Source organism: Carcharodon carcharias, chromosome 11, assembly GCF_017639515.1.
Source record: "Carcharodon carcharias isolate sCarCar2 chromosome 11, sCarCar2.pri, whole genome shotgun sequence".
Lineage (NCBI taxonomy): Eukaryota > Metazoa > Chordata > Chondrichthyes > Lamniformes > Lamnidae > Carcharodon > Carcharodon carcharias.
Window position 1 is genome coordinate 5,286,538 of NC_054477.1, and position 23,430 is coordinate 5,309,967.

The 23,430-nt window shown below is 45.5% G+C and overlaps 1 protein-coding gene across 1 annotated transcript in view; it reads right to left on the reverse strand.

Moving 5' to 3' along the window:
• The window catches only part of inppl1a (inositol polyphosphate phosphatase-like 1a), a 209,712-nt gene that overhangs the window by 95,146 nt on the left and 91,136 nt on the right, over positions 1-23,430 (reverse strand). Inside the window, exons 2-4 of the mRNA XM_041198873.1 lie at positions 11,467-11,530; positions 6,705-6,855; positions 4,314-4,422 (exon numbers count right to left, since the gene is read on the reverse strand). Coding sequence (XP_041054807.1) covers positions 4,314-4,422; positions 6,705-6,855; positions 11,467-11,530 — 324 coding nt within the window. The remainder of the gene's footprint in view (positions 1-4,313; positions 4,423-6,704; positions 6,856-11,466; positions 11,531-23,430) is intronic.

The window sequence follows — 23,430 nt, forward strand, 5'->3', positions numbered from 1 at the left end:
TGGCGGCAATGTTGCCAGGGCGGGGGTGGGGGGGGGGAGAAATAGAGGTTCTCTACATTAGGTGTGAATGTGACATCTCCATGATGAAGTTGTAGTTTCACACCTGTGCAGAATGCTCAATAATCACTAGTTGTGATGTTTGTGCATTTATGTTTAGTACTTCAGTTGTTTGTAATTCACTTAAAAGAATTTTCCTGAGATTAGCAAGTTATAGTCACTTCTCCTCCTCTTCCCCTCAATCATCTCTTCTGCTGAAGGTGCTGCTTCATTCTGGGGTCAGCTTCTATATGTAACCTTGGCCCAAGTGTCCACTCTTCACTCGAGTCAAGACACTGAATGGCAGCAAGTTATTCCACCATGAGAACAACATAACTAGGTCGGATCTGGTTCACGATGTTTTTCCAGGGATTAATAGATAGTGATCTGGGGTGAGAACCATTAATCATCTTCCCTGAATCCTCAAGCCCCAGGGCGCTGAAAGCAAATATATCCCAACAGCTGCTCCAGATAAATTCAACTAACCCAACATAGACTGTGAATTGAACCTGGGACCTTCTCATTGGTAATACTAAGTGTCATCAAAGCAGTTCTGAAAGAAAATTCTTGTAAAGAGACTTGAGACTTTCACTTCCTCAGCCCATTCCAAAAGACGGCTCAGCAGATAAATTCATAGTTTTATTTGAAGTATGGTCATTTTACGCACATGCAGCAACCATTTCCCACACAGTAATATCCAATAACAAGCAGGATAAACGGCCAGTTAATCAGAGGTAATTTTTAAAAAAAGATCATTCATGGGATGTGGGCTTCGCTGGCTAGGCCAGCATTTATTGCCCATCCCTAGTTGCCCTCGAGGTGGTGGTGAGCTGCCTTCTTGAACTGCTGCTAACCATGAGGTATAGGTACACCCACAGTGCTGTTAGAAAGGGAGTTCCAGGATTTTGGCCCAGTGACAGTGAAGGAACAGTGATATATTTCCAAATCAGTATGCTGAGTGGCCTGTAGGGGAACTTCCAGGCGGTGGTGGTTCCATCTAGCCACTGCCCTTGTCCTTCTAGATGGTAGTGGTCATGGGTTTCGAAGGTGCTGTCGAAGGAGCCTTGGTGAATCCTATAGTCCTTCTTGTAGATGGTATACATTGCTGCTACTGTGCATCGGTGGTGGAGGGAGTGAATGTTTGTGGAGGTGGTGCCAATCAAGAGGCTGCACTGTCTTGGGTGGAGTCAAGCTTCTTCAGTGTTGTTGGAGTTGCACTCATCCAGACAAGTGGAGAGTGCTCCAACACACTTGTGCCTTGCAGATGATGGACAGGCTTTGGGGAGTCAGGAGGTTAGTTACTTGTCACAGAATTCCTAGTTTCTGACTTGCTCTTGTAGCCACAGTATTTATACGGATAGTCCAGTTCAGTTTCTGGACAATGGTAACCCCCAGGATGTTGATAGAGGGGGATTCAGTGACAGCAATGCCATTGAACGTCAGGGGCAATGGTTAGGTTCTCTCTTGTTGGAGATGGTCATTGCCTGACACTTGTGTGTTGAGAATGTTATAGCACAAATGTTACTTGCCACTTGTCAACCCAAGCCTGGATATTGTCCACGTCATACTGCATTTGGATATGGACTGTTTCAGTATCTGAGGATTAGTGAATGGTGCGGATCATTGTGCAATCATCAGCCAACATCCCCACTTCTGACCTTATGATGGAAGGAAGGTCACTGAAGAAGCAGCTGAAGATGGTTGGGCCAAGGACACTACCCTGAGGAACTACTGCAGTGATGTCCTGGATCCCAGATGACTGACCTGCAACAACCACAAGCATCTTCTTTTATGTTAGATATGAGTCCAACCAGTGGAGAATCTCTCCCTCCAATTCCCATGAGTTTTGCTAGGGCTCCTTGATGCCACACTCCGCTGTCTTGAAGTCACGGGCAGCCACTCTCACCTCACCGCTGGAGTTCAACTCTTTTGTCCATGTTTGAATCAAGGCTGTATTGAGACCAGGAGCTCACTGGCCCTAGAAGAACCCTGTCAGTGAGCACGTTATTGCTAAGCAAGTTCTGCTTGATAGCACTGCTTTTCCTTATTCTTTCATGGGGTGTGGGCATCACTGGCAAGGCCAGCTTTGTTGTTCATCCCTATTTCCCTTGAACTGACCTTGCTCAGTCATTTCAGAGGGCAGTTAAGAGTCAACCACATTGCTGTCGGTCCAGAACAGGTAAGGATGGCAGATTTCTTTCCTTTAAGGACATTAGTGAACTAGGTGGATTTTTACAACAATCAATGATAGTTTCATGGTCACCATTACTGAGAGTAGCTTTGTGTTCCAAATTTATTAACTGAATTCAAATTCCATCAGCTGCCAAGGTGGGATTTGAAACCATGTTCCCGCCATCTCCCACCTTCCATCATTTTACTGGTGACCGTGGATAGAATGATGGCCATTGGATTTGTCCTGCTTTTAGGGTACAGGGCACACCTGAGCAATTTTCCACATTGCCGGGTAGGTGCCAGCATTGTAGCTATACTGGAACAGCTTGGCTAGGGGCACAGCAAGTTCTGGAGCACAGGTCTTCAGTACTATTGCCAGTATATTGTCAGGGGCCATAACCTTAGCAGCATTCAGTGCCTTCAGCCGTTTCTTGATATCACGTGGAGTGAATCAAATTGGCTGAAGACTGGGATCTGCGATGCTGGGGACATCCGGAGGGGGCCGAGACGGATCATCCACTCGCCACTTCCGGCAAAAGATTGTTGCAAATGCTTCAGCCTTCTCTTTTCCACTGATGTGCTGGGCTCCCCCATCATTGAGAATGGGGACATTTGTAGAGCTGCCTCCTCCAACGAGTTGCTTAATTGTCCACCACCATTCACGACTAGATGTGACAGGCCTGCAGAGTCTAGATCTGATCCTTGGTTGCAGTATCGCTTGGCTCTATCGCAGGCTGCTTACGCTGTTTGGCACACAAGTCGCCCTGAATTGTAGCCTCACTAGGTTGACACCACACTTTTTGGTATGCCAGGTGCTGCACTCTTCATTGAACTCGGGTTGATCCCCGGTTTGGTGGTAACGGTAGTGCAGGGGTTATGCCGGGCGATGGGATTACAGATTGTGGTTCAGTACAATTCTGCTGCTGATGGCCCACAGCACTTCTTGGGTGCCCGGTCTTCAGTTGCTAGATCTGTTCGAAATCCATCCCATTTAGCGTGGTGGTAGTGCCACACAACACAATAGAGGGTATCCTCCAGGTGAAGATGGGATTTCATCTCCACAAGAACTGTGCAGTGGTAACTCCTATTGATGCTGTCCTGAAATAGATATTGGCCAAGACACTGGGAGAATCATGTACAACTCAAATAGTGCAAAAGGATGTTTAACATCCACTTGAGGAGAAGACAGGACTGGGTTTAACATTTCACCCAAAAATAAGTATCTCTTTCAGCGCAGCACTTGCACACTGAGGTGTCAACTCCCACAGTCATGAACTAACTGAAATGTAGATCAGGTTCAAGGGGCTGCATGGCCTAATTGCATCCCTATGTTCTGCAATGGAACTTCAATTCAAAACCGCCTGGATTCAGAGGAGAGAGCGTTTTCAGCAAACATAGCTCACAGGAGGGAGGGGGGAGAAATTGCCAGATTATTTCTCAGCTGTAACATCTCAAAGTTTGAATCACCAAATGATATTATTTTCGAACTTTCATGTGGTTACAGCTTACCATTTGTAATCATTTTGAATAACTTCACCCGAAAGCCTCAAATGTGAAACACTGGGTTTCATGTTCAGAAAATCAAATTAAACATTACATGCTTGAAGCCATCCATGAAATTTGATTTCATTTGTGGGGGTTTAGGGACCCAATGTTGCACCACTGTAATATTAATTTTAACTTGCAGTCCAAGCTCAGAGTGTTGCTCTTCTCTTTTTAGTTTTAGGTTTTTTTTAAGCCTTACCAAGTCAAGGCTACACTGTGACAACACAAGGCTCAATGCATTTGGGAGGAAGCTAGATAAACATTTTTTTAAAATTTATTATTTCGTGGGATCTGGGAGTTGCTGACTAGAACAGCATTTATTGCCTATCCCTAATTTCTCTCGAGAAGGTGATGGTGATGGTGAAGTTGAGCCACCTTCTTGAACCATGTGATGCAGGTATACCTGCAGTGCTGTTAGGAATTTATAGCCATTATAAACCTTATGAGCCCTGCTCCCACGTTATATGCAATATTATACACCTTATGGGGAAATCCACTACACAAGATTAACAATGCCAATGGAATGCCCCCAAATCTTTCATAAAATCTATTTCATTTACCTGTCCGCTGCTCCGTCTTGTGCCACTGGTGAAAGGCAAGTGCCAGCACTGCCACTGAAGCTGGTGGAGGCAGAGCGAGGGGGCAATGGCGGTTTCTCATCTTCACCATCTACAAAAGGAAGTAGAGAACACAGAAATGTACAATTACCCCCAAGCAAAGTAGAAGGAATCAGGCATCATGACGGAACATGGATCTGCCTCACCCCAAGTTGTGAAGAGGTAAAATGAGCCGCAGAGATTTATCGATGGTATTCCAGAGCTTAGGGCCTAGGCAGCTGAATAACAGCTACTGGTGAAGCAGTTAAAAATAGGAATGCAGAATAAGCCAGAATTGGCGGAACATGGAGATCTTGGAGAATTGTGGGGCTAGAGGAGAGTGCAGATATGAGGGCTGAGATGGAAGGGTTTGGAAACAAGAATGAGAATTTTAAAATCAATTCCATAGCCATTGTAGATCAGTGAGTACAGACAGTGATGGGTAACTGGGGCTATATGCCAGTTTAGACATAGATGGGGAGGTGATGGCCTACTAGTATTGTTGCTGGGCTAGTAATCCATAGACCGACTGTAATGCTCTGAGGATCTGGGTTCGAATCCTGCCATGAATTTGAATTTAATAAAAATCTGGAATTAAAAGTCTAACGATGACCATTGTTGATTGTTGTAAAAACCCATCTAGTTCACTAATGTCCTTTAGGGAAGGAAATCTGCTGTCCTTGCCTACATGTGGTTCCAGGCCCACAGCCATGTGGTTGGCTCTTAAATGCCCTCTCAACAAGGGCGATGCCCACATCCCATGAACGAATTTTAAAAAAACACAATTTTGGGTGAATTGAAGTTATGGAGGTCAGCCAGGAGAGCACCGGAATAGTCAAGATTAACGATAACCAAGTCACAGATGTGGAGGAAGGTGGGTAACGTTGCTGAGATGGAAGTGGATGGTCTTGGTAATAGTGCTGATGGAAGTACAACTATAAGGCAGCGTTGCGAACAGTCTGATTCAGTCTCAGACAATTTTGGGTAAGGGATGGAGTCTGTGGGGAGGAAATGGAGCTTTTGGCAGGGACTGAATATAATGACTTTGGTCTTCCCTATATTCAGTCAGAGGAAATTATTACTCAAAGACTTGGTGTTGGCTAAACAATATGACAATTTATAGAGGCAGTAGCAGGATTTATAGTGGTCGGCATATGGAGTTATAGCTGGGTGACATCAGGATGTCATCGGACCCTATGCTGTGTTTTCAGATGGGCAATATGTAAATGAGAAGTGGAAGACGGTCAAGGATAGAACCTCGGGGTCTCCAGAGGGAACAGTGCAGGAGCTGGGAAAAGGTCTTCGTAGGTGATTCCCTGCCTACAAGTGGATAGATGATTGAATTGAAGTTATGGAGGTCAGCCAGGAGAGCACCAGAATAGTCAAGATTAACGATAACCAAGTCACAGATGTGCTGAAGGAAGGTGGGTAACGTTGCTGAGATGGAAGTGGATGGTCATAGATGAGAAAAAACATTCCTCACGGTTCAAAACTCAGCAAAAGTTAAACTGCTTGAGAATAAGAGGAGAATTACAGAAATGTTACTGTGCAGCAGGCCATTTGGCCCTTCATATCCACACTGGCTCCACAAATGAACAATTTACCTTGTGCCATTTTCCTGCCTTCTTCCTGTAACCCTGCACATTCTTCACTTTCAGGTAACTGTTTAATTCCTTTCTCAATGCTTCAATTGAGCCTGCCTCCAGCACACACTCGGGTACCGTATTCCAAAGTCATTAACCGGCTAGACAGGCTTATTAAAATAGAGTGATTTGCTAACTTGGCAAATCCAAATCAAAAAATTCCTGAAGTCCGAAAGAGAAAATGTAGGTCAAGGATTAGAGTCATTAGTGCATTGTCCAAGGGCAGCATTTTGAAATGAGAAAGGAGTGTGGTAGCATTTTTTTGAGGAAGGATGACAATAGCAGTTTTGAAAATGAGGTGACAGAGCCCGAGGAAAGGGAACCAGCTATGTCAGATAGCAGAGGGAGCAGGAAGGGAAGCTGGGTAATCAGCAGCTCAGTGAGAATGGGATCAATCTCTTGGGCAGGATAAGCTTGGAAACAGCTCAGGGCAGGCTGGTGGAGAAATGAGAGATAGCGATCATATTCTAAGTCACACACAGCACATGAAGCTCTAAGACATGTGAGACACACTATGGAGCTACCTAAATGTAAAGTATTCTCTACTTAAGAGTCAGATATTGAAAAAGCTAAATATCAGATTGGTGGGGATGGGCTGGGAAAGAGTTACAAATGGATAAATGGTCATCAGTCTCAAAACATCAGATCCCACTCAGCTGAGGAAACCAGTCAGTACTCCTAATAACCCACCCACCTCCCAAAAATAAGTTACCTGAGTAGTCCTTGTCCTCTGCTGTCTCCTTCTTGTCCTCCCTTTCTACTGGGTAGAGCAGTGTGCTGACCAGGCCCTGGTTCGGTTGGAGGTAGGATGTGATGAGTTCAGTCAGTGTTTTGAAACGTCTCACCTGCACACCTTGAGAAGTCTGTTTTAATGGAAATCACAAGATTACCACCAATGCCTGCCCAAACCAACAGCTACATTACTTATTCTGCCAAATGTTTCCAACAACACAGTCTCTAAATTTTTTTGCTGGTGCGCAGCTGATATTAAGTGCATGGGCCCATTAAACTTTTTGCATGCTGAATTAAAAGGGTCAACTTGTGCGTGGCCTGCGTGTAACATCCAGATTGCTGCACAGCATGCAGCTTAGAGGGAACAATGCTCTGCATTCCCTAAAGCACCAAGATGGTAGGATACAATTTGCAAGGGAAGTGACCAGCCCCAGTACCTTGCCAAGCAGCCATCCTTCCTAGCATGGTCCTTCACATAGATTTCTCACTATGTATAATTTAGGATGGTTACTAAAGCAGTGGCTAGATACTTAGCCTTTTTCCGGCATAATGAAGTCATTGGCAAAGCTGATTCTAGCACTGTGGTCTCCCCCAATGCTTTTATACATGCTGGCATGAATGAAACGGGCTGAACAGCCTTTTTCTGTGCTGCAAGTTTCTATGAAACCATGTTCTTCAGATGTGGGAGATGTTGGCTAAACCAGATTTAATGCCAACTTAAAAGTGCCCTGAATGGTTATGGTGGGACTTCTTGAAGTATTGTGGTCCTTGTGATTACACAGTGTTTACAGTACAGAAACAGGCCATTCGGCCCAACAGGTCTATGCCGGTGTTTATGCTCCACATGAACCTCTGCTCACCTCACTTCACCTAACCCCATCTACATATTCTTCTGTTCATTTCTCCCTTGTGTTTATCTAGCTTTTTCTTAACTGCATCTCTAGCTGTGGTGTCCCCACAAGACTGGGAATTCTGTGCGGATAACTCACTTCCTGACTTCCCAAAGCCTGTCCACCATCTACAGGGGACAGATCAGGAGTGCGATGGAATATTGCCCACTTGCCTGAATGGGTGCGGCTCCAACAACACTCAAGAAGCTTGACACGGTCCAGAACAAAGCAGTCCACTTGACTGGCACCCCATCCACCACCTTCAACATTCACACCCTCTGCCACCAACACACAATGGCAGCAGTGCGTACCATAAAAAAGAACTGCAGCAACTCGATGAACCTTCTTCAACATCACCTTCCAAACCTGGGCCACTACCATCTAGAAGGACAAGGGCAGCAGACACATTGGAACACCACCACCTGCAAGTTCCCCTCCAAGCCACAGACCATCCTGACTTGGAACTATATTGGCTGTTCCTTTACTGTTGCTGGGTCAAAATCCTAAATAGCACTGTGGGTGTACCTGCACCACAGAGAATGCAGTGGTTCAAGAAGGCAGTTCACCACCACCTCCTCAAAGTCAATTAGAGATGAGTGCTGGCCTACCCAGTGGTGCTCATGTCCCATGAAAGAATTTTTAAAAATTTGGGCTTGGCAAGATAGATGCTAAGAGGTTGTTTCCCCTGGTCGGGGAATCTACAACATGGGGGCACAGTCTCAGGATAAAGGGGCCAATTGATTTGGGACTAAGGTGAGGAGAAATTTCTTCACTCAAAGGGTTGTGGATCTTTGGAATTCTCTACCCTGATGAGTTGTGAATGCGCCATCTTTGTATAGGTTTTCAAAATCACCAGAGTTCTAGATAGAGCAGATAGAGATAAACTGTTCCCATTGTGGAAGGATCAAGAAGCAAAGGACGCAGATTTAACTTTAATGGCAAAAGAAGTATAGGCGATATGAGGGAAAAGATTTTTATTCAGCAGGTGTTTAGGATCTGGAATGCACTGCCTTTGAGTGTGGAGGAGTCAGGATCAATCCTGCTTTTCAAAAAGCAATCAGATAAGCACCTGAAGAGAGAAGATTTGCAAGGCTACAAGGAAACACGGAGTAGGACTAATAGAATTGCTCTTGCAGAGAGTCTGCATGAATACAAGAAGTCAAATGGGCTCTGTGCTGTAAGTATTCTATGATTCTACACAATTGGCCTTATGCATAATACTCTGTACAGTGTAGGAGACAACCATTGTGCCTGTGCTGGCTTCTTTGAAAGAATTATCCATTTAGACCTACTCCCTTACCCTTTCCCTGTAGCACTGCAAATGCTACCCTTTGAAGTATTTATTCAACTTCCTTTCGATAGTTACTATTGAGAATCTGCTTCCACCACTCTTTCAGAGCAGCCAAATCAAGAACATGACTGTGCAAAAAAAAACTCTTGGCTCCCAGCTGGTTCTTCTCCCAGTCGCTAGTCTCCATCACCCTGTCGCTTTTTTTAAAATATCCTTTTCATTTTAAGAGAGAACAGTGATACAAGATTGCAAGAACTTTGAACATTTTGTTATGAGTGCAAGGTTGGAAAAGACGGTTATGTTTTAAGCTGTCCCTTTTAATTCAAGGTGAAATGGAATCATGGAGAGGGACATGTGATCTCCTACTTGTCATTTGGTTGTACATAACTTAATTATTGCTGAAAAAAGAGACACAAAGTTTTTTGTCTTGCACTCATCAGGACACTCGCAAGAATACCAATATAAGGGAAAAACAACAATCTATACTGTATGAGAAGAATGTGCTGATTGGTTGGCAAGTGGATTCTGATTGGTAGAGATATTGCCAAAAGATCATTTCACACTATCAGGCAAACTCATGAATGGGCTTAAGGCTGTCACTTTTGGCCCTGCAAAGTGCCCAGTCTACTTCAGATTACCCCGGAAGGGCAAGGTATCTCAAAAACTTGAGCAACAGGTGAAGCTAGCTGTTTCACACTTCTACAATGCAGTAGCAACACGACTGGTATCTGCCATCGACAGGATGCCACCGTCAAACCAAAAAGGCTTTCTGCCTATCATACAAATGAGTCATATGGTATATGAATTTCAGTGCTGGTGTGATGCCAGGCATGTAGGTCCTATGTCCCAAAGACTGGCAAGATCGTATCAAACAGCATGTCCCAGCCAATGTTCACAACGGGCAGAGTACAGGCCGTGCCAAGACAGCCTGCGCTTGCAAAATCCTGTAGGGGGTGATGGAGGAGTGGACCAGGGTGTCCCGGAGGGAATGTTCCCTGCGGAATGCCGCCAGGAAGGGGGAAGCATGATGCCACCACCAAACACATCTTCCCTTCACCCCCCCGGCGGCATTCCGCAGGGATTGTTCCCTCCAGGACACCCTGGTCCACTCCTCCATCACCCCCTACAATTCAACCCCCTCCCACGGCACCTTCCCATGCAACCGCAGAAGGTGTAACACCTGCCTCTTTACTTCCCCTCTCCTCACTGTCCAAGGGCCCAAACACTCTTTTCAAGTGAAGCAGCATTTCACTTGCACTTCCCTCAATTTAGTCTACTGCATTCGTTGCTCCCAATGTGGTTTCCTCTACATTGGAGAGACCAAACGCAGACTGCGTGACCGCTTTGCAGAACACCTTCAGGCTGTCCGCAAGCATGACCCAGACTTCCCTGTCGCTTGTCATTTCAACAGTCCACCCTGCTCTCATGCCCACATGTCCATCCTTGGCCTGCTGCATTGTTCCAGTTAAGCTCAACGCAAACTGGAGAAACAGCACCTCATCTTCCGTCTAGGCACTTTACAGCCTTCCGGACTGAATAGTGAGTTAAACAATTTTAGATCATGAACTCTCTCCTCCATCCCCACCCCTATCCGATTTCCCCCTTTTTTCTTTTTTTCCAAATAACTTATATGGATTTTTCTTTTCCCATCTATTTCCATTATTTTTAAATGTATTTCCATCTATTGTTTTATCTCTGCCTTTTAGCCTATTTCGATTTCTTCACCCCACCCCACCTCCACTTTCTACCCTTAATTAGCACATTCCTTAGATAATATCATCAGCTTCAACACCTCTTTGTCCTTTTGTCTGTGACATCTTATGGTTATCTCCATCTATCACTGGCCCTCTATCCAGCTCTACCTGTTCCCCCCCCCACCCCCCAACCCCAACCAACCCCCCTGCCCCCCTTAAACCAGCTTATATTTCATCTCTCTTCTATTTTCCCTTAGTTCTGTTGAAAAGTCATACGGACTCGAAACGTTAACTGTGCTTCTTTCCACAGATGCTGCCAGACCTGCTGAGTTTTTCCTGTTTTTTTTTTTATTTTTGTTTTGGATTTCCAGCATCCGCAGTTTTTTGCTTTTATCTTAGTGTTTGAATGTGGGGCCTGCCACAGTTGCCAAAAACTCATATTTCATTACTGATTGGCACTAGCCCAGTGTTCTCCAATAGAAATCACTAGCTAGCCACAGATTATCTTCCTGTTGCCTTCCATACAATACAGCTAAATGTACTTCATGCACAGATATTTTTACTTAACATCCATCACTATTCAGTAACTAAGCAAAAGAGTCAACAAACAAAAAAAACTTTTGAACTCTGCTTTTTGTCTTGCCATTTTACCAACCAATGCGCATGCAAATATGGCGTGTTTGGGTCACATGTTCGGGTGTCTATAACTCATTTTGTACTTACAGATCAAAAATACTACTAGTTCCAACTATTCCCAATTAGCTGCATGTGACTAGCGATTCATGTACTGGACAACACATTATTGATAGCACAGATTCACTACAAAGGACCTGTAAATCAGCCATGCCAGTGTCTGCCTTCTCTTACCTGTACTGCCAGAAAATCATCTTCGTCAGGTAAGATCCTGTAAGTATGCACATGCTTCTGAAACCTATGACAGAGTGAAAATGGCCTGTTAATTTAGCTTTTATACAAATTAGATAAAGTTCAAAGGCAGGACAGCCACAGTCATTGTTGTGTGAATGTGTTCCTGGTTATTTTGCATATTTAGAGCTGAGGTATTTGCAGGAAGTTTCAAACTGAGGGACAGAAGACGAAGACAATGCTTCACAGAGGTGGGGGGGGAGGAGACATTCTGGTGTAGACATTCCAACAGGACCTGCCTCATCGTGACTTCTTACCACCATGACAGAGAATTGGTTATTATAAAATTAATCACGACAGCAGGTGCTGAATTGTGATGATGATACAAGTAAACAAGTAATCATAATTCATAACAGTTATAGACAATCATTAAGTAAAAATTAAATAAAAGGATTGAACAATTACAAATATTTCAGCATACAAATAATTATAATAAATTGCAAAATGTGGGTGGTCTTAATTTACAGAATAAAAATGAAAGGTCGCCTGTGCTCTGCATTATGTATAAAAGTCCATCGATCATATGTTGTCAGGTTGAGTTAATTAAATTCTCAATCATTTACACACTATTTATAAAGGACCGAGTAATGATGTCAGGGGAATACTTTCACCTCCCAATTTACACTCCATCGTAATTTAGACATTCATTGCTGTTCCTTCCTCATCGCTGATCAATACCCTGACAAACTAGGAATTTCCTAGTAAACTCCACTGTGGGAGCGCCTTCACCAGAGACTGCAGTACTTCAGCATATCAGTCCACTACCATCTTCTGAAGGGCATTTAGAGGTAGTCAATAAATACCACCTTGCCAATGTCACCAACATCTCAAGCACAGATTTAATCAAAAGGTTCTCGCTCCAAAGGCAAAGTGACAGAGGATAAAGACTGAAAACAAATGACAATCAATGGAGACAAGAGGAGTAGAAAGAAAGTCTGAGTCTATCATGAAGGCATTGGCCTGATTAATAAGCTTTCAATTTTGATTACTTGATCAGAAGTGGCAAAGGTTCAGGGACAGCATCAACAAGCAACACCATAGCACCATGGAAACAGGCCACATTGGGCAAGGGTAGGGAGAAGTTAGCACAAGGCAGCATCAGATGGGTTCAGTAGTTAAAAGGAGCTCATGATAATGACTTGGAGAAATGTCTTCCAAAAGATAAGATGTAGAATAAACAGAACTTCAAAGATAGCAATCTCAGGATTCTTATCCATTCTTCATACTAGATGGACTGGACAGTCAGACTGAATTGCACAACAAGCTCAAGGGCTGATGGCCTACTCCTATTCCTCTGAATACCTGCCTCAAGATGTAGCGAAAGAGGTTCAGATTTCTTTGGCAAGAATGAGCTGTACAGTAGGTGACCGGCTACTCATAAGATCATAAATAGGAGCTAGAGTAGGATATTAGGGCCATTGATCCTGCTCCATCATTAAGATCATGGCAGATCTGATTGTGGCCTTAACTTCCTGCCTGCTCCCCCATAGCCCTTGACTCACTTTTTGGTCAAAAATCAGCATTGACTATGTTCAATGACCCAGCCTCCACTGCTCTCTGGCAATAGAATTCCACGGATTAGCAACCATCTTGAGAATTTTTTTTTTTATTATTCATTCACGGGATATGAGCTTCACTGGCTGGGCCAGCATTTATTGCCCATACCTAGTTGCCTTTGAGAAGGTGGTGGTGAGCTGCCTTCTTGAACTGCTGCAGTCCCTGTGGTGTAGGTACACCCACAGTGCTGTTAGGTAGGGAGTTACAGAATTTCGACAGTGAAGGAACGACGATATATTTCCAAGTCCTCCTCACCTCTGTCTAAAAGGGGAGAGGTTCCACTTATCTTTAAACTGTGTCCCCCTAGTTCTAGATTACCTCACAAAAGGAAACATCCTCTTGGCATCTACCACATCAAGTTCCCTCAGAATCTTATTTCAATAAGATCAACTCTCATTTTTCTAAACTCCAATGAATATAGGCCCAAACCTTTCCTCATAAGATAAACCTTTCACCCGAGGAATCAACTGAGTGAACTCTCTCTGAACTGTTTCCAATGCAAGGTATCCCGCCTTAAATAAGATCAATGCTCTGTGCAGTTGTAGAAAGACTTTGCTACTTTTATATTTCATCCCCCTTGCAATAAAGGCCAATATCCCATTTGCCTTCCAATTACTTGCTGTAGCTACATGTGATTCATGTATAAAGACACCCAGATCCCTCTGTACTGCAGCATTCTGCAGTTTCTCTCCATTTAAACTATGGCCCCGATCTTCCATTCCCAGGGGGACATAAACCGGAGGTAGCCCAGAAGATATGGTGAGGGTATCCCCCAGCACAAGTTCCCACACGCAAGGGGTGCCCAGCAAGTTTAAACTTCCAATGGGCAATTACCATGTGACTGGAACCATCTGAAACTCAGATTTAAATTGGAACCTTCAGATAGTTCCAACTCTCTTAACAGAATAGCCACCCAAGAAAAGTTAGAAGGATTAAAACCGTTTCTAACTCCAGGATAACTATGGTACTATCCACCCTGACCACCCAACCTTTCAACTATCCTCACACCCACAATCAACGCTACCCCCCCCCCCAATCAATGACCCCCAGCTACCCCCCAACACCCTCATTTACACTCCGAACTGCCCCCTCCCCCACCACTGACCCCCAACCACCCTTTCGACCCCACCCTGCCAGCGCCATAAAAAGGGGGTGTGACTTCAGTTCCCCCAACGCTTCAGGCTTCAGTCCAACACTGAAGGGGTTCCAGGAGCAGCTACTCTGCACATTTCTCAGCAGGCCTGGGTCAGAAGTCCGGGCGAGAAACATGCAGCTCCAGACTTGGATGAGTAAAAAGAAGAGTGGCCATCCAACAGTGATTGCCACTCCATGGAGGTTCTGGGCCAATATTCTACTTTTCTATTCTTTCTGCCAAAGTGGACAAGTTCACATTTTCCCACAAGCGTCGTCTGCATACAGTAATTCAATGACAGAGGACGGGACGACCTTGGACCTATCCTAAAGAACTCACGCAGACATTTCCACCCCCTTAAAATGAAGTTCGGGATATGGAATGTAAGGGCCCTCGTGGAGAACCCCAACAGCGACAGGCCGGAACTGCATACTGCTATCGTTGCCCGAGGGCTCAGACTTTGGACATTGATATTGCTACCCTAAGTGAGACCCAGCAGGCATGGGGAAGGCCACCTCAAGAAACAAGGTGGCGGTTACACCTTCTTCTGCAAAGGTAAACCAGTAGAAGGTTGCCGCCTCCACGGGTTTGGCTTCACCATTATAAACAAACTAGTTGGCCGTCTCAAAGGCACCCTTCGTGGGATGAAGGGATGCCTCATGAGCCTTCGGCTCATCCTAGGCCAGAACCAATGCACTACAGTCCTCAGCACGCATGCTGCAACACTGGATGCTAGAGACGAGCTCAAACACTGAACTTTACCCCAGCCTCGAACAATCCCTGGCCCGAGTGCCAGTGAGCGAATAGCTGATCCTCCTTGGTGACTTGACTGCCAGAGTTGGGAAGGACACAGACCTTTGGGAAGATGTAATCAGCAAAGAGGGGGCAGGGAAATCCAACACCAAAGGTACCCTGCTCCTGACAAAATGCCAAGGACACAGCCTTGTCATAACCAACCCTTGTTCCGTCAGAGAGGCAAGTAGATGGCATCACCCTCTCTCCAAGCACTGTCACCTGCTCAACTATGTCATTGTTTGAGCGAGGGGCTGCAAGGATATGGCGTCATCACCTGCACCATGACAGGAGGTGACGAGTGCTGGATGGACCACTGCCTAACTCACTCTGTCATCAACATGAATGTAGCCCCAAAGCAGTGACGGCAACAGAAAAAGGTTAACTAGCAGGTTGAGTCGGTAGTTAGGAAGGCAAATGCAATGTTGGCATTTATTTCGAGAGGACTAGAATATAAAAGCAGGGATGTGCTGCTGAGGCTTTATAAGGCTCTGGTCAGACCACATTTGGAATACTGTGAGCAATTCTGGGCCCTGTATCTCAGGGAGGATGTGCTGGCCCTGGAGAGGGTCCAGAGGAGGTTCATGAGAACAATCCCAGGAATGAAAGGCTTAACATATAAGGAACGTTTGAGGACTCTGGGTCTATACTCGATGGAGTTTAGAAGGATGAGGGGGGATCTGATTGAAACTTACAGAATACTGAAAGGCCTGGATAGAGTGGACGTGGGGAAGATGTTTCCATTAGTAGGAGAGACTAGGACCCGAGGGCACAGCCTCAGAGTAAAGGGAAGACCTTTTAGAACAGAAATGAGGAGAAACTTCTTTAGCCAGAGAGTGGTGAATCTATGGAATTCATTGCCACAGAAGGCTGTGGAGGCCAGGTCATTGAGTGTATTTAAGACCAAGATAGATAGGTTCTTGATTGGTAAGGGGATCAAAGGTTACGGGGAGATGGTGGGAGAATGGGGTTGAGAAACTTATCAGCCATGATTGAATGGCAGAGCAGACTCGATGGGCCGAATGGCCTAATTTCTGCTCCTATGTCTTATGGTCTTATACAATGGCGCAGAAAAATCAACACCGAAGCACTCAAGGACCCTGATAAGACAACCCTCACTGCCGACCTTGCTACTCCCGGTGACCCAGAGGTGCAGAGTGTCCACAGTGCCTGGTCTGCCCTAAAGGCCTCCATAATCAGTGCCTGCAAAGACACACTTGGTCACTCGACCACGAAACACCAAGACTTGTTTGATGAGAATGACCAGGAGATCCAGGAGCTGATAAGCTGCAAGGGCAAGGCATTTCTGCACCTGAAACAACAACCCAACTTGACAGCAAGAAAGCAGCTCTACAGACGGCTGGAGGTTGAGGTCCAGTAAAAACCCGGTGACTTAAAGAACAGACGGTGGGCGGAGAAAGCACAGGACGTCCAACAGTTAGCCGACAACCGAGACATGTGAGGTTTCTTTAGCACCGTCAAGACCGCCCACGGCCCAAGCATCCAAGGCCCCACTCCACTGCTAGCCAAGGAGAGAGAGGTGCTCATCAAGGACAGAGGGGGAGTCGGCACCCACTGGGAGGAGCACTTCGAAGATCCTAACAGAGACTCTGTCTTCAACGTGAGTGTCCTCAGCTCCATCCCACAGCATGCTACCCGCCACCATCAAACATGACCACAACCCAGCAGGAGGTTAAAAAAAGTCCATTTGACAGCTAAAGAGCAACAAGGCATGAGGATTAGAAGAAATCTCCCCCAAAGCACCAAAGCATGGCACAGCAGCACTATTGGCATGAATACATGGCCTCAGCTCCCTTACCTGGAAGGAGGAGAGCATGCCAGGAGTTCTCAGACGCCATAATTGGGACCATCAAGAAAGGTGACAAGTCCAACTGTGGTAACCTTCAGGACATGGCTTTAGGGTGAAAGGGGAAAGGTTTAGGGGGAACATCTTCACTCAGAGTGGTGAGAGTGTGGAACGAGCTACGATCTGACGTGGTAAATGTGGGCTCACTCTTAAGTTTTAAGAATAAATTAGATAGATACGTGGATGGGAGAGGTCTGGAGGGTTATGGTCTAGGTGCAGGTCAATGGGACTAGCGGAATATTATTTCAGCACAGACTAGAAGGGCCGAATGGCCTGTTTTTCTGTGCTGTACTGTTCTATGGTTCTAACCATAGAGGAATCTCCTTGCTGTTGGCCACAGGGAAGGTGATTGCAAGAATCCTCCTCAATCGCCTTCTCCCTGTGGCTAAAGGGCTCCTCCCAAAGTCCCAATAAGTCCCAATAAGTCCCACTAAGGGGCACAATGGACATGGTCTTCACCACATGACAACTGCAAGAGAAATGCAGGGAACACACCAACCCTTACACATGGCCTTCTTTGACCTCATAAAAGCCTTCGACACTGTCAACCGTGAAGGATTATGGAGCACCATCCTCCATTTTGGCTGCCCTCAGAAATTTGTCACCATCCTCCGCCTGCTCCACCATGACATGCAAGCCGTGATCCTAACCAACAGATCCACCACAGGCCCAATCCACATTCAGACCAGGGTCAAGCAAGGCTGTGTCATGCACCGACGCTCTTCTCGATCTTCCTTGCTGCAATCTCACCCTCAGCAAGCTCCCCACTGGAGTGCAGCTAAACTACAGCACAAACGGGAACTTGTTCAACCTCCACCGCCTGCAGGCCAGATCAAAGGTCATCCCATCCTCTTATCAGCCCAAGCCTGAATGTTGTCCATGACTTGCTGCATGTGGACATGCACTGCTTCAGTATCTTATCTCTACTGCAAGCTGCCTACTAGCACACCTTTCCACCATCTCTCTACCCCTACCTCCAGTTTATCAAGCCACTAAAAAGGCCAAAAGGAATGAAACCAGACCGACCACCTAGCATAGACCATGGCACCAGAAACAATTCCAGCAAACTCGGCCCTGTCGACCCTGCAAAGTTCTCCTTACTAACAGCTGGGAGCTTACGCCAAAATTGGGACAACTGTCTCACTGACAATTTAAGCAATAGCCTGACATAGTCATACTCATGGAATCATACTTTACAGATAATGTCCCAGAAACCACCATCACCATCCCTGAGTATGTCTGGTCCCACTCAAAAGACAGACCCAACAGAGGTGGTGACATAGTGGTATACAGTCAGGAGGGGGTTGCCCTGGGAGTCCTTAACATTGACTCTAAACCCCATGAAATCTCATGGCATCAGTTCAAACATGGGCAAGAAAACCTCCTGCTGATTACCACGTACCACTCCCCCTCAGCTGATGAATCAGTGCTCCTCCATGTTGAACACCACCTGGAGGAAGAACTGAGGGTGGCAAGGGCACAGAAGGTACTCTGGCTGGGGGACTTCAATGTCCATCACGAAGAGTGGCTCAGTAACACCACTGTTGACTGAACTGGTCGAGTCCTAAAGGACACAGCTGCTAGACTGAGTCTGCGGCAGGTGGTAAGGGAACCAACAAGAGGGAAAAACACTAAGATAAAAGCAAAATACTGCGGATGCTGGAAATCTGAAACAAAAACAAAAATAGCTGGAAAAACTCAGCAGGTCTGACAGCATCTGTGGAGAGGAAGACAGAGTTAACGTTTCAAGTCCAAATGACTCTTCTGAACTAAAGAGAAGGGGAAATGCGGTGAAGAAGAGTTAAACGGACCCGAAACGTTAACTCTGTCTTCCTCTCCACAGATGCTGTCAGGCCTGCTGAGTTTTTCCAGCTATTTTTGTTTTTGTTCCAGAGGGAAAAACATACTTGACCTCATTCTCACCAACCTTCCTGCCACAGGTGCATCTGTCCATGACAGTATCAGTAGAAATGATTACCGCACAGACCTTTTGTAGACAAAGACCCACCTTCACATTGAGGATCCCTCCATTGTGTTGTGTGGCACTATCACCATGCTAAATGGGATAGATTTTGAACAGATCTAGCAACTCTAGAACAGGCTTCCAGGAGACGGTGTGGGCCATTAGCAGCAGCAGACTTAACCACAATCTGTAACCTCATGCCCTGCATATCCATCACTCTACCACTACCACCAAACCAGGGGACCAGGGGGTCAACCCTGGTTCAATGAAGAATACAGGAGGGTATGCCGGGAGCAACACCATGCATACCTAAAAATGAGGTGTCAACCTGGTGAAGCTATAACACAGGACTATTTACATGCCAAACAGCATACAGCAGCAAGCGATAGACAGAGCTAAGCAATTCCACAACCAACAAATCAGATCTAAGCTCTGCAGGCCTGCCACATCCAGTCACGAATGGTGGTGGACAATTAAACAACTCACTGGAGGTGGCAGTTCCACAAACATCCCCACCTTCAGTAATGGGGGAGCCCAGCACATCACTGCAAAAGATAAGGCGGAAGTATTTTTAACATTATTTAGGCGGAATGCCGAGTGGATGATCCATCTCTGCGCTCTCTGGAGATGCCAGTCTTCAGCCAATTCAATACATTCCACTTGATATCAAAAAATGGCTGAAGGCACTGGATACCGCAGAGGCTATGGGCCCTGACAATATTCCAGCAATAGTACTGAGGGCTTGTGCTCCAGAACTTGGTGCGCCCCAAACCAAGCTGTTCCAGTACAGCACCAACACTGGCATCTATCTGGCAATGTGGAAAATTGCCCAGGTATCTCCTGTAAACAAAAAGCAGGACAAGTGCAACCTGGCCAATTACTGCCCCATCAATCTACTCTCAATCATCAATAAAGTGATGGAAGGGGTCATCCACAGTGCTATCAAGCAGCAATAACCTGCTCACTGATGTCATTACAGCCTTAATGCACAAAAGAGCTGAACTCCAGAGGCGAGGTGAGAATGACTGCCCTTGACATCAAAGCAGCATTTGATCGAATGTGGCATCAAGGAGCCCTAGCAAACCGGGAGTGGAAGGGAATCAGAAGGAAAACTCTCCGCTGATCGGAGTCATGCCTAGCACAAACGACGATGGTTGTGGTTGTTGGAGGTCAATCATCTCAGTCCCAGGATATCACTGCAGGAGTTCCTCAGGGTAGTGTCCTCAGCCCAACCATCTTCAGCTGCTTAATCAATGACCTCCCTTCCATCATAAGGTTAGTAGTGGGGATAAAAACAAAAATCTGCGGATGCTGGAAATCCAAAAAAACAGAATTACCTGGAAAAACTCAGCAGGTCTGGCAGCATCGGCGGAGAAGAAAAGAGTTGACGTTTCGAGTCCTCATGACCCTTCAACAGAACTGAGTGAATATTAGGAGAGGGGTGAAATATAAGCTGGTTTAAGGTGGTGGGGGGAAGAGAGAAGTGGGGGGGTGTGGTTGTAGGGACAAGCAAGCAGTGATAGGAGCAGATAATCTTCAACACCTCTTTGTTCTTCTGTCTGTGACATCTTTTGATTATCTGCTCCTATTACTGCTTGCTTGTCCCTACAACCACAACCCACCCCCCACTTCTCTCTCCCGCCCCCACCCCCACCCACCTTAAACCAGCTTATATTTCACCCCTCTCCTAATATTCACTCAGTTCTGTTGAAGGGTCATGAGGACTCGAAACGTCAACTCTTTTCTTCTCCGCCGATGCTGCTAGACCTGCTGAGTTTTTCCAGGTAATTCTGGTTTTGTTTTAGTAGTGGGGATGTTGGCTGATGATTGCACAATGTTCAGCACCATTCAAGATTCCTCACATACTGAAGCAGTCCATATCCAAATGTAGCAAGACCTGGACAATATCCAGGCTTCGATTGACAAATGGCAAGTAACATTTGAGCTACACGACTGCCGGACAATTAACATCTCCAACAAGAGAGAATCCAGCTATCATCCCTTGACATTCAATGGTATTACCCTCACTGAAACCCCACTATCAACATCTGGGGGAGTTACCATTGAACTGGACTAGCCACATAAAGACTGTGGCGACAAGAGCAGATCAAAAGCTAGGAATCCTGCGGCAAGTAACTCACCAACTGACCCACCACCCCCTAAAGCCTGTCCACCATCTGCAAGACACAAGTCAGGAGTGTGATGGAATACTGTTCACTTGCCTAGATGAGTGCAGCTGCAAAAACGCTCAAGAAGCTTGACACCATCCAGGACAAAGCAGTCCACTTGACTGGCATCATATCCACAAACATTCACTCCCTCCACCATCGGCCAACAGTGACAGCATTGTGTACCACCAACAAAATGCACTGCAGGAACTCACCAAGGCTCCTCTGGCAGCACCTTCCAAACCCATGCCCACTACCATCTAGAAGGACAAGGCCAGCAGACACTTGGGAACACCACCACCTAGAAGTTTCCCTCCAAGCCACTCACCATTCTGACTTGGAAATGCATTGACGTTCCTTCACTGTCACTGGGTCAGAATCCTGAACTCCCTCCCTAACAGCACTGTGGGTGTACCTACACCACATGGACTGCAGCAGTTCAAGGCAGCTGCTCACTACCATCTTTCTCAAGGGCAATGTGTGATGGGTAATAAATGTTGGCCTTGCCAGTGATGCCCACATCCCATAAATGAATAAAAAATTAAATCAGCATCAGACTAAATCATTCGTTCTTATTGCTCAAGAAATTCCAACTGTCCTTCGAGTTCCTTTGGTATCAGATTTTACTAGCACCTTTTCATTGGTAGTGTGACTTGTCCAAGATTTCTTCATTATTCATCTCAAAAACTACACCTCTGCAGCCTCAATTCTTCTCTGCATTGATTTGCTGATAATCCAATACTTGTATGTCAAAAGTAGCATGTAGCAATCCAGGATTCTCTGTTCTCATGGCTAATTTTTAGACCACGATCTTATTAATTTTTTGAAATGCATCTTTGGCCATTCCAAACCTTAGGCTTATTTCTTGGTCGCACTTTCCATCCGATGTTAACATACTTCCTTGGTAACAAAATTTGCCTACTTGGTTGATCCTTTCATTCTTCAGTGATCTTGCATTCTGGTATGATTTTCTTTTTCAACACTATGAGACCTTTTGTTTTCTTATAATTTATGCTCAGCCTTTTCTTCTCACTTTCCCTCATTAATCTATCCATAATCTTTGGCAGTTTCTCTTCAGAGTCAGCAGCAACCTTCAGCATCACGGTGTCAATGCTAAGAGGGCAGTACAGCAACATTAAGGGCCTTGACATGTGTCTTCCTGATGCTGATGGTCAAATCAAACTCTTTACAGGTGTGACAGTTTGTGTGCATTTCCTGCTGGAGGGGTTCCTCAATATGAACTTTTAGTTCAATAGCTCCAAGGCAGAGTAACTCTCTGATGACGACTTGACGTACCTTAGTCTTGGATCTCAGGCAAGCAAGGCTGAACAGCTTTCTGCCAGTTCTGGTGCGCAAGTAGATGCTCTGTAGGTGACCTGAAGGCACAGGCCAGCAGCAAGTGAAGAATAGGCCAAAGTATTCAAGCCAGAACACAATTCTGCTTGACTGCAGATCTCAAAGGGTTCTGACATCGCACCGACATAGCTGACCTTATGCATCATGTTGCACCAACAGTTTTCTGCTCACATGGTCTAATGCCTTGGTGAGATTGACGAAGACAATATATTATGGCATTTCTCTTGCAGCTTCAGGACTGAGAAGAGCATATCAATTGTAAATCTTCTAGCTTTGAAACCACACCGGGATTCAAGGTAGATGTGTTCAGTCAGGATCTGCAGTCTGACGATGCTCAGCAGGCCTTGATAATTGATGCAATCACTGTGGATGCCCTTGTTCTTGTACAATGTCACAACCTTTGCAACATGCATATCCTCAGGTACTGCCACTCCCTCCAGCAGAGACAGAGAAGTTCGTGCAGATGCTGGTGTGCTGGTTTCTTGTGCTTGAGTTCAGGCGACTATAACCAATGCATCCACTATCTCTCAGCCATTTCTTTTAAGGCCCTAGAATACAAGCCATCAGGTGTAGGGGACTTGTCCATCTTTAGTCCTATTAGTTTTCCTAGTACTTTTTCTCTAGTGATCGTGACTGTTTTAAGTTCCCCTCTCCCTTTTGCCCCGTGCTTTTCTACTATTTTTGGGATGCTCTGTGTTTTCTACTTTGAATTGAGACAAAATACTTGAAAGTCTCTGCCATTTCCTTATTTCCTATTATTAATTCCCCAGTCTTACCCTTTAAGAGGCCAATGCTAACTTTAGCTACTCTCTTCCTTTTATACATATTTCTAGAAGCTTTCACTGTTTGTTTTTATATTTTCTGTTAGTTTTCTCTCATACTCCAATTTCTCTTTTTTTTAGTCAGCTTATGCTGGATTCTAAAATTTTCCCAATCCTTGGAGCTATCACTAATCTTTGCAGTGTTGGACATCTTTTCTTTCAATTTGGTACCTTCCATAACTTTCTTAGTTAGCCACAGATGATGCATCCTTCTCGCAGAGTCTCTCTCAATGGAATATATCTTCGTTTAG